General features: G+C 42.2%; 4 protein-coding genes across 4 annotated transcripts in view; 1 reads left to right on the top strand and 3 right to left on the bottom strand.

The window, feature by feature from the left end:
- The window catches only part of BCR41DRAFT_351721 (putative NADH2 dehydrogenase 40K chain), a 2,505-nt gene extending 48 nt beyond the window's left edge, over positions 1-2,457 (bottom strand). Inside the window, exons 1-9 of the mRNA XM_022023845.1 lie at positions 2,349-2,457; positions 1,821-1,855; positions 1,652-1,722; positions 1,459-1,535; positions 1,153-1,339; positions 906-1,047; positions 682-784; positions 434-569; positions 1-327 (exon numbers count right to left, since the gene is read on the bottom strand). The exon at positions 1-327 is cut by the window's left edge and continues 48 nt beyond it. Coding sequence (XP_021882362.1) covers positions 1-327; positions 434-569; positions 682-784; positions 906-1,047; positions 1,153-1,339; positions 1,459-1,535; positions 1,652-1,722; positions 1,821-1,855; positions 2,349-2,376 — 1,106 coding nt within the window. The 5' untranslated portion in view covers positions 2,377-2,457. The remainder of the gene's footprint in view (positions 328-433; positions 570-681; positions 785-905; positions 1,048-1,152; positions 1,340-1,458; positions 1,536-1,651; positions 1,723-1,820; positions 1,856-2,348) is intronic.
- A 917-nt stretch (positions 2,458-3,374) lies between these two features.
- BCR41DRAFT_40716 (hypothetical protein) lies at positions 3,375-5,049 on the top strand. Its single transcript, XM_022029399.1, has 5 exons — positions 3,375-3,623; positions 3,743-3,787; positions 3,869-3,945; positions 4,059-4,255; positions 4,391-5,049. Exons 1-5 carry the CDS (start codon positions 3,485-3,487, stop codon positions 4,923-4,925), a joined length of 993 nt encoding a protein of 330 aa, XP_021882361.1. The 5' UTR covers positions 3,375-3,484; the 3' UTR covers positions 4,926-5,049.
- Positions 5,050-6,666: 1,617 nt separating this feature from the next.
- Positions 6,667-8,033, bottom strand: BCR41DRAFT_385816 (chromatin modification-related protein EAF7-domain-containing protein). Its single transcript, XM_022027719.1, has 5 exons — positions 7,890-8,033; positions 7,579-7,709; positions 7,181-7,439; positions 6,890-7,047; positions 6,667-6,797 (listed from the first exon to the last, which is right to left on the bottom strand). Exons 1-5 carry the CDS (start codon positions 7,990-7,992, stop codon positions 6,795-6,797), a joined length of 654 nt encoding a protein of 217 aa, XP_021882360.1. The 5' UTR covers positions 7,993-8,033; the 3' UTR covers positions 6,667-6,794.
- A 20-nt stretch (positions 8,034-8,053) lies between these two features.
- Positions 8,054-10,051, bottom strand: BCR41DRAFT_40683 (DNA repair metallo-beta-lactamase-domain-containing protein). The gene is made up of 3 exons (XM_022029397.1): positions 9,875-10,051; positions 9,503-9,782; positions 8,054-9,383 (listed from the first exon to the last, which is right to left on the bottom strand). The coding sequence occupies exons 1-3, from the start codon at positions 9,887-9,889 to the stop codon at positions 8,119-8,121; spliced, it is 1,560 nt and encodes a 519-aa protein (XP_021882359.1). The 5' UTR covers positions 9,890-10,051; the 3' UTR covers positions 8,054-8,118.
- Positions 10,052-10,062: the final 11 nt, after the last annotated feature.

Genomic DNA, 10,062 nt, shown 5'->3' with positions numbered 1-10,062 from the left:
TGGAAAGTCTTCTTCTTGCCGACCACTCCCTTCTTGAGAGGCTCATCATTGTACAAGTTGGTACGGAAGCGACGCAAGTACTGGATACCAGTGATCTCCAATGAAGTAGGTTCCATATCAAGATCAGCAAAGGTCTTAGCGCCAGTAAGCTTATCATCAATCATCATACGCTCAATCTCATCAGCGCCCAAGGTCTGCCAAGGGAGCAGGTTCATAGCTTTTGCCATGAGACTGGCAATAGGTTTGGGAACGTTCAAGTCTCCATGATCCAAGTTAGTAATCTCCTTGATGAAATCAAGCAGCTGTGCGTAGGTATATTCCTGATCACTATGGAAAAAAAAAGTAAATAATAATAAAAAAAAAAGTTTAAAACCAATATAATGGTTAAAAAAAAAAAAAAAAAAAAAAAAAAAAGACAAGTGGAAGAACATACCCGACAAGCTCAAAGGTCTCGCCTATGGTATTGTCGCCATCGAGCATTTTATGCATGGCGCCCGCAACATCAGAAACGTTGACAGGACGAACCTTGGTTTTGCCGCCGTTAATACGGACGGAAAGACCGCGAGACACTAGCATATGAAATATAAGCATGCGTTAGTATTAGTACTCGAATATTGAGCACAAGCACAACCATCAATTCATGGCGGATCAACACGAGGGCTAGCTATTCGAAATACTCACTGGCAAGACGAGCAAGGAAGCGATCCTCCTGACCGTACATGAACGAAGGACGAACAATGGTTGCAGTGGGGAAGATGCTACGGACGACTTGCTCACCCTCGGCCTAACCAATTGATAAAGTTAATATTGGAAAGAAAATGTCCGCTTTAGGTTGATATGGTCTCCTTGAGTCCGCCTTAAACCGCTATATTTATAATGTCTTCTCTGTTTTCAAATTGCCATACCTTGGTGCTCAAGAACTTGGAGGTAGAATCGATGGCAGCGTTCATGGAAGAGACTTGGATAAAACGGTCAACATCATGCTTCTGGGCAAGTTCAGCAAGGATACCAGCGGCTTCAACATGGACATCAGCAAATGAGAAATTCCTAGGTACAAAAAATATTATCCCAACCCGTTAACTTTCGTATCCTAAAAATCGTAGAAGAATGTGCCAGAGTTAAATATAGTAGCATTTACAAAGAATGCTTTACTTGGTCTCATAATCGCGCCCGAGCAAGTTGTAGACTGTATCAGAGTGGCGAATAGCGGCTTCTAAGGAATCCTTGTTACGGAGATGAATCTCCATGGGAACAATCTTTCCGAGATCGCCCATGACCTTTAAGTGACGCATATCATCCTCATCACGGTAGGGGACGATGACATGAGCACCCTCACGAGCTGACAATTGATAATAGATAGAAAAAAAAAAGAAATTCATGAATTCGTCAGCCAAGAGAAGTAATATATAAACATTGAGATAAACACGTAGCTGATTTGGTTATGCCTTGATCCCTTACCAAGGCGGTTAATGAGATAGCGTCCAAGGAATCCAGTGCATCCGAAAACAGTAATAACATGTCCATTAGAAGACGAGCTTTTAGACATATGCGAGGCAGAAAGGTTGCAGGGGGGAGGTTAAATGTCTGTTTAGTCGTCTCTTCTTTCAATTCACAGGTATTCCTGTTTGAGAATCAATTGATATTCACATACCGACCGCCAGAACCAGTTTTGATGATGGTGCGTCCAGTCTTTGGCGAGACAACTAAATCATGAGCAAAGCGCTGTGAATAATTTAAAAAAAAAAAAAAAAAAAAAAAAAATGAGTAAGAGGGATATTGTATGACCAATGGGTCAATTAAGCCGCGAAATAGTGCTATACCTTCTGAGTAAGGCCTACAACGGCCTGTCTGGACTCTAAAAAAAAAAAAAAAAAAAAAAAAAGAGAGAGAGAGAGAGAGAGAGAGAGAGAGAGAGAGAGAGAGAGAGAGAGAGAGAGAGAGAGAGAGAGATACACCATGTTGACATGCTGATTTTAGTATTTTTGTATACGTCAATAATAAATATTTGTGTAGGTGATGCTAACCGCGTCAAGTAAGGATTGGGAACAAGGTTGGGGAGTCCGAGTTGAGTTTTAAGAGTATCCGATGTTCGGAATAAATGAATTTCGGGATAATGTTTGTACTGAGGAGCAGATTGTAATAATCCATGTTGAAAAATTATAAACGGTAAGGTTCATCAACAATTCCATGTAATGTTCATATTAGTATGACGCTGAAATGTTTATTTCCGAGAGAGAGAGAGAGGGTATTAGCCGGTTTAAGATCCGAGGCATTTGTTGATGGGATAGCCGGAGCAGGGAATGCTCTGCAAGTATAAAGATATGTTTAATGACGCAGGGACACATTACGTTTAGCGATATTGAGTCCAGTAATCATGATTTGTAAATGTGACGGAAAAGAAGGAAAAGAGGGAGAGGAAAGGAAGAGAATTGCAAGCAAAGAAATGAGGAGGATGAGAGATCGATTAGTCCGAACAAGTCAATCAATTAGTCTACCCCTTTATCAGTGTGCAACAAAAAAAAAGCAAAAGTCGACGTCACACTTAAATTTTTTTTTAAACACTTCACACTTGCAACAGGTTATTGGTGCATTTCATCTTTCTCCTATTCCCTTTTTTCTCATAATCTGTCATTTCAACCTACCATGGCTGACAAGAACGCACCCTCCAATACTGGTGCACAGGACGATCTGAACGCAGCTGCACAAACCTACGAGCAGCAGTATGCTCAATGTAATATTTCGTCTTCAAAAACACGAATGTACTCATCTTGCTTTATTGATCTTCAAATAAAGAAGACGGTTTATCCTAAGCAACCACTCTCGTCTTTTTCTTCCTTTTTTTTTTCTTTTTTCTCTCTGTCGTAAAGATGCCGAGGCTCAAGCTGCTTATGATGCTTATTACGGTCCTGGCGCCTCTGCTGCATATGCTGCTGCTGTAGCCGCAGGAACAGCTCCTCCACAGGGTGAGCCCAATGCAGCTTTTGGTGCTGCTCCAGCTGCCCCAGGGTCTGCTCCTTCAGGGTATAGCGAGCATAGCGGAGACTATGATCCTAGTAAAGGCAGCGGAGGCGAAAGACATAGCAAATATGGCCAAGACTCAAGATTAGACTATGGAAGCACTGGAGGAGGTGGTGGTGGAGGATACTCTTCATCCGCTCCATACGGTTCATCGCGAGATGACGGCCATGGTTACACATCAAGTAACCGCGATAGTGGCAGAGACTCGGGGCGTGACTCCCAACGTGGGGGATATAGCGGACACGGCGATCGCGATGACAGATCATCGCATGGTGGCAGCGGAGACCGATATGGGTCTTCATCGCATGGGGGTGGAGGCTCATATGGTGGACGTATGTTTAATCTGTCTACAAGCTGCTTTATTTTTTTAGCTTCCAAGCTCTGAGCTACTTTATCACTCACGTGATGTTAATATTTTCTACTTGAATATGCCTTTTTTTTTTTTACAGAGCGTGATGAACCTCAGATGCAAAAGAGTTCTGATACCGTTTACATTAGTGGACTCGGTACAGACATGTCCGAGAAGGATTTGGTATCAAAACTCGAAGAACGATTCTCGTCCATTGGACGCATTAAGACCGACAAGCGGACCATGACTCCGAAGAGTATGTCTACGGCAGCATACCGTGCATTTGCCTGAAAGTGTCATTGGATAAGACGCTGCGTCAATACACTCAGTATCATTAACTGACCTTGTATTCAATGTCTTCATTTACCTTCATAGTCCGCGTTTATATTGACAACGCGACTGGTGCGCCAAAAGGAGATGGTAAATATTCTAACTAACACTTAAAACAAAAACCGGTTTGTACGAACCTTTCTAACTATCTTCATTATTTCTTACCAATAGCCATTGTCACTTATGAGGATCCATTCACAACCGATGCTGCTATTAAATGGTTCAATGGCACTGATTTCCATGGGCATGTACGTAAAAGTTTACTTGGTCTATATGCCTATGCCGCTCCTTTATATTGATGTTCAGCCTGAAAGTATCAACTCATAAGTGTCTCTCTTAATTCATATTTCCTCTACAATAGACAATCAAAGTAGAAATGTCTGAACAAAAGGTTTATGCCGGAGGATTTGGTGGGCGTGGTCGCGGTCGTGGTCGCGGAGGATTTGGAGGCAGTGACCGCGGCGGATTTAGTGGTGGACGTGGTGGTGGACGCGGCGGCTTCGGTGCTGGTGGTGGTGGCGGTCCCCCACCTCGCGAAGGCGATTGGGTTTGCGAAAAGTAAAGGCTCTTGCTTTCTCACAACTTGAGATTATTTTCCCTCTTTCTCTTATGCTTACTCTTTTTTTTTTTTTTTTTTTTTTTTTTTTTTTTTTTTTAAAAAAAAAAAAAAAACATATATATTACCGTCAATAGATGTCAGAAAAACAATTTTGCCCGACGACAAGAGTGTATGCAATGCCAAGCCCCGAGACCTCCAGGCACCGGAGGTGGAGATGGACAGCGCTATGGAGGTGGAGGTGGAGGTGGAGGTGATAGAGGAAGCTCGCGCTCAGGCTATGGCGGCGGTAATGACCGTAGCAGTTTTGGTGGAGGTGGTGACCGAGGCAACTACGGAGGCAATGATCGTAGCAACTATGGTGGAGGCAGTGATCGTGGTAACTATGGAGGTGGCCGAGGCGGATATGGTGGTGGGGGCGACCGTAATAATTATGGAGGCAATGAGCGTGGTGGTTACGGTGGTAGCAACGACCGTGGAGGCGATCGCGGCAACCATGGTGATCGTGGTAACAGCGGATATTCAGGTGGGTATGGAGACCGCTCAGATCGCAGCAGCGGTGGACGTGGAGGCCGAGGTGGTCGCGATGATGGCGGACGTGGATATAATGGAGGCGGTGGAGGTGCTGATCGAGATGATCGTCGCTACGATCGCCGTGACCGGCCTTACTAAATATTCGGTCAAACAAAAGCGATATGAGCATGACATGTTGGAGCACTATTAAGTCAAGAAATCAGGGCGGAAAAGGAAATAAGCCTGCAAGACTAATTTTTTTTTATGCAAATCCAAACGTATCAGAGAGACGAGACAGCAACAACTTTTGGATCACCCATTGTGGTTTTTTTATTTTATTTTATTTTAATGTTTATATGAACTCACAAGCAAGGAGGTGCCACATATTTATGTCACATTGTATGCCTTCATGCATCAGGATGAATGTGTCGTTTGTTGTATACTGAAGAAGCGGGAATGATAAGGGGGTCAGGGTATCCTCTCTGTATTACAGATATCATGCAGATCGGAGCAATCTGAGTGAGGTGAGTATTTTCTTGTTGGAGCGGGAAGGAGAAGATAACCTCGTGATGCAGAGAATTATTACGGCGTATGATGATGATGGTAGGTGGATATCTGGCCATAATACAACATTTGGATAGAGAGGCAGAAGGCCAAAGACAGAGAGAGACAGAGTCAGATAGGCAAAAAAAAAAAAAAAAAAAAAAAAGCGTAAAGAGTTGGAACGATGTTTTGTTTCTCATGTTATTAAGGTTTAATCTATCCGGAAGTGGTAAGAGCGTGAATGACTGCTCCTGTATGTCATGGTCAGATTCGTGTCAATCTTCAGTGGCTTTCCATGAGTATAATCAAACTGATCAAACTTGAAAGCACTCTAATGCAGAGCAAAAGCTATTAATGTGTGATAGATAGTTTCAAGTGTCAAGATATCTATCACTGACGCTACTGAATAAACTTTGTAGGGCTTATTTATTTCCACTCAAGCGCATATAGTGTTTCTATAATTTCACATCATCAAAGATCGTCGTGGTCCTAGGTTAAATACCAAGGCGAAGATCAAGTTTAAAGAAGTTTATGATCTGTAATAAGACTTTTATTATAGAGATTTGGACGAGGCAACAAGTTGCTTAGACTACTGCACAGTAGCTTGGTTCTAGAATCTCACTATGAAAGAACATCATCCTTTTATATTCTAACCTTCACCTGTAACTTTTTGGACTGTGGTTCAAAATGGGTCGATGGATGTGGCAATGCACGCTGTCATCGGACATAGTATAAGAAAAAGCAAAAGCAGGACGAGTATAGGATCAACTAACTTCATCGACATCGGTCCTGCTCATTGTCGTTGCAGGTGGTGGTGTATCCCATCCTGCGTTGCCCTGAATGAAACTCACTGAAAGTGCATGACCGAGTGACCTTGTTATTGTCAATAGCATTGTAGAGGCTGAAACCCTTCATCTTCACTTCTTTTCTCCATCCTGCTGACTCTTTTTCCTTTTCTTTTTCAGCAATGCATAAATATCCATGGGAATTTTGTAGAACTACTCAAGTGGTGCTGCTCATTTTCGGTGTCAAGAAGAATATTCTAGGACACAGCGTCCTGTTGACACCATAAATTCTTTTGGTATCGGTTTTGTGCATCAGAATCGCCCATGTGTTTCCGGACAGAAAAAAAAAGTTGTAAAACCTTCGAGAGAGGTGTTACCTGTGATCCTGCTTCTCATGAGCCGAATAGTCTTAATTGCTGAAGTGGAAGATATAATTTAGCTTTACTCAATATCCAATAGTAGAGACGCGCCGAAAAGCTCGAATGACGCGAAAAAATAAATGAAAATAATGGTCAGTTCTTCCCTTCTTATTCTGTCCTCCTTTTTTATATAAATGTATTTACGGTATTATGGTTCTATAGTACATGATTTATTAGATTGTATGTAGTCTGTTTTCACAAACGCGCCATTTAACATGAGAAACAACTGATAGCCTATTTAGTTTGGTTGGTTGTTCATATCCTCGATCAGACTTGATCCATTACTACTAGTCCAAGGAAAGGAAGATTAATAAATATCCTGTTCATATATTCAAAACTTTTAAAGAAGATCATAAAACACATTACTCATTATTACCTTTTTGCCAGTTTTGCGACCACGAGTGACAGGGACAGGCTCAGCTTTTGCACGTGTAGCGCGAGTTCGGGTGGATGAATTGCTCGATGTTCTCGGACTGGATGTCTCGTTTACATCCGATTTTTTCGCCGTCCGAGAAGCACGCTTTTTCTTTGGTGCTAAATAGTGCCAAATAATAGTGATGAAGAAAAAAAAAAAAAAAAAAAAAAAAAAGGGCGATTCAATACGCTCAGTTTTTCAACATCAAAACCTGTACTCTATCCTTATTGTGACAAAAAAAGGGTGCGTTACATTCTTCTTCATCCGAAGAGGCACGACTCGAACCCTGGAGGGAGGGTGTCTGTGATCCCTCTCGGTGACCCCTTGTAGTTCTTATGGGTGAAGGTGATGGGTTCCTAGACGCTTCTGGTACAATTTCCGTGACAAGATGATCAAACTCGTGTAAGGGTAATACAAACTCCTCACTATTTTTAAAGCTGATGATATCCCTCTCTCCATCGCTGGCATCATCATCTATCTCATCATCTTCCACGAGCATCCCAGAGTCTTCCTAATGTTGTTTGTATATATATGTTTTTATAAAGATCTCAATCAATACGGGAAGATATTGTGAAAGCAATAGGGAAAAAAAGGTACGAATATTGTACATTCAATTACATATTGATATATCGAAGCGATCCTCTCCTTACTCTCTCATCCAATGTTTGAAGATCGTACATAGTTCCCAGTTTCTCCCAGAGTTCGGCTATCGTGCATGGCGTATGTGAGAGTTTGTTGAAGTGTTTGTGAAGGTTGATCATTCGAAAGTGTTTATGCATTCCTGAAAAAAAAAAAAAAAAAAAAAAAACAATAATTGAATGAATTTCTCTTTTGCCATTGAACATCAATTCGCTTCTCCTGTCAAGTTATCGTTATTCTCACAAAGCAAATAGACTTGATCCACCTAATGCTTCTTGAACAAAAAAAAAAAAAAAAAAAAAAAAAAAAGCAGGCGTCGTACCGACGGGCTTGAATTTGATGGCGGCATAGAACAAAGCCATTTCCATGGTCTCATCCCAGTTGCTGCTGCTGATTCCTGCCTCTGGCATTTCTTCGTCTGGCATGGCTGATGAAGAAGATTAGTGTTGGCTTTGAGATGTCAGAGTCAAAAGTTTTTTTTACTTTTCAAAAAGCTCACAGCCACCAAATTAATAAATTAGGTATTAATTACTAGTCTACAAAGTTTCCACTCAATCCCAACCAATTCCTCGTCGCCTTTCTTCCTGCCACCTCCGGAACCATTCATTCATGGCATGTCGACCTGTCTCGCTACCAACACCGACAGTAGGGATAATTTTAACGATGTTTAGCGATCTGACAAATCCTGCAAGCTCATTAAAACTGGAATGCTCCGAGTACGGAATAGGGTATATCTTGATCGTTGACGACGTGTAACTTGGTTTTAGTTCAACTGAACTAGGCGTTGGAGTCCTCATTTGGTCTATTGAACCATTGTCTGCAGCTGTATACTTCTTCGAGCCCCCTGTAAATGTCCAGCCCGTCGGTCGAATTGCAATTAGACGTGTGAACGTCGGCGCCAGTGAACAAAGATAGTCCTGAAGGGCTTCTGGCGACATATCGGAACCCATATGTAGCAAATGGATCTGTGCCTCCAATCGGTTGCTAGTTAGCATATCCATTAACTCTTTATCCTCTAAGCAAGAGAGTATCTGGAGTTTTGAGGGCTGCACAAAGACTTTGCTCCGGATTGCTTTCGCAATGGCTTTGAAGACACGCTCTTTCCCTATCAAATATGTTCCAACACAGATAACAACTCTGTCTTTTTCAGCGGGCTCCTGCCATTTCTGCTTCGCTTTGATGCTTTGAGACGCCTTGACCGACATGGAGAGCAATTTTGCATTGTTTCCAGATTCTTTCTTAAGCCAACTCTCCATGACGTTGACTTTTTTCTTGGTCACTTGGATGACAGACGCCTTCATGGCAGGGTGATGGTGATCGATTCCTAGTTCCTTACAGATAAGCTTCGTCGTCTCTCTAATTACCAAGTCTTGAGATGGAAACGTGTACCGCGGGTTACTGTAGGTTGTGTCCAGGTACAGAATATCGATCGGTACATTCGGTGGTTGACGAAGAATAGGGTCCACACACATATCAGGAATCGCGCGGAAATCACCTGTATGGAGATATCGCCTTCGAGGATTCTGAAGATCAAATACAAACAGAACTGATCCTGGGCAATGATTGGCGTCCATGAGACGAACAGTTATGCCATTTACGACGGTAGGTTCATACATGGGCAATCTCCTGACGAATTGTGGATCCACTCCAAGTCGCCGAATGACGAGGTTGGCGGTGATGCTTGAACAGTAGATGTTTCCATGGTTCCATGCCGATGTTAATCCACCATAGTGATCCGAGTGAAAATGAGACAGAAAGTAAGCATCACATCCATCAATTGCTCCATAGCAAAACGCGTCCACCGTAAAACTTGTATCTGTAGGCACGGGAAGAAATATTGCATTAGAATAAAGTGATCTATAAAAAGGAAATAATAATAATAATAATAATAATAATAATAATAAAAACTTCCGCGTTTGGTCTAATGTTACTCACCAGGCATCTTCTTGTAGAATGGACATGATTTCGGAGGTCGCTTCTTATATTTCGACGAGCCTTTTTTATTAACTTTCTGAATAGATGTTGCGACCTGAGTAACATTTCCGGTGCGTGTAGATGCATTGGTTATTGCGTTGCGAATGGTCCCGATTATAGCTGTCAATGGGTTTCTTGACAATATCTGACTACTTGTTGGCTGTGTAGCAACAGAAGACTCGGCTAGTGGTGGATTAGTTACCGATTCGTCAAGGCAACGGTTTACATGTGCATCTGGGGTCTAAATTGAGAGTTAGCAATATGTATGCCATTTAGTTCATGATGCGGTTGAAATTGATGAAAATCAGCCCAACCCATCCTGAAATCACTAACATATTGGCGACCCATTGACGAACCATAGTATCTAAAGTCAGTAAGTCAAGTCTGCAGATTGGGCAAGCATTCTCTGGGACAGGATTCACTGTTTTCAACGATCCACATTCGTCTTGGAACTCATCCGCATCCCAGTCCTGAATCTCATCGTCATCTGGAAATTCGTCATCATGCCTCCTTTGGTCTTG

This window comes from Lobosporangium transversale, assembly GCF_002105155.1.
Source record: "Lobosporangium transversale strain NRRL 3116 chromosome Unknown BCR41scaffold_14, whole genome shotgun sequence".
Classification (NCBI taxonomy): Eukaryota; Fungi; Mortierellomycota; class Mortierellomycetes; order Mortierellales; family Mortierellaceae; genus Lobosporangium; species Lobosporangium transversale.
Note: the sequence above shows the minus strand (reverse complement) of the source record. Positions and strands in the feature narration are given on the sequence as shown.

Coding starts and splice junctions, on each gene's coding strand:
- BCR41DRAFT_40716 (XM_022029399.1), top strand. CDS start 3,485: ATGCAAAAGAGTTCTGATACCGTTTACATTAGTGGACTCGGTACAGAC. Junction 3,946..4,058: donor GCACTGATTTCCATGGGCAT/GTACGTAAAAGT, acceptor CCTCTACAATAG/ACAATCAAAGTAGAAATGTC. Junction 4,256..4,390: donor GGCGATTGGGTTTGCGAAAA/GTAAAGGCTCTT, acceptor TACCGTCAATAG/ATGTCAGAAAAACAATTTTG.
- BCR41DRAFT_385816 (XM_022027719.1), bottom strand. CDS start 7,992: ATGCCAGACGAAGAAATGCCAGAGGCAGGAATCAGCAGCAGCAACTGG. Junction 7,710..7,889: donor CATCAAATTCAAGCCCGTCG/GTACGACGCCTG, acceptor TTTTTTTTTCAG/GAATGCATAAACACTTTCGA. Junction 7,440..7,578: donor TTCAAACATTGGATGAGAGA/GTAAGGAGAGGA, acceptor AAACAACATTAG/GAAGACTCTGGGATGCTCGT.
- BCR41DRAFT_40683 (XM_022029397.1), bottom strand. Junction 9,384..9,502: donor ATTCTACAAGAAGATGCCTG/GTGAGTAACATT, acceptor CCGTGCCTACAG/ATACAAGTTTTACGGTGGAC.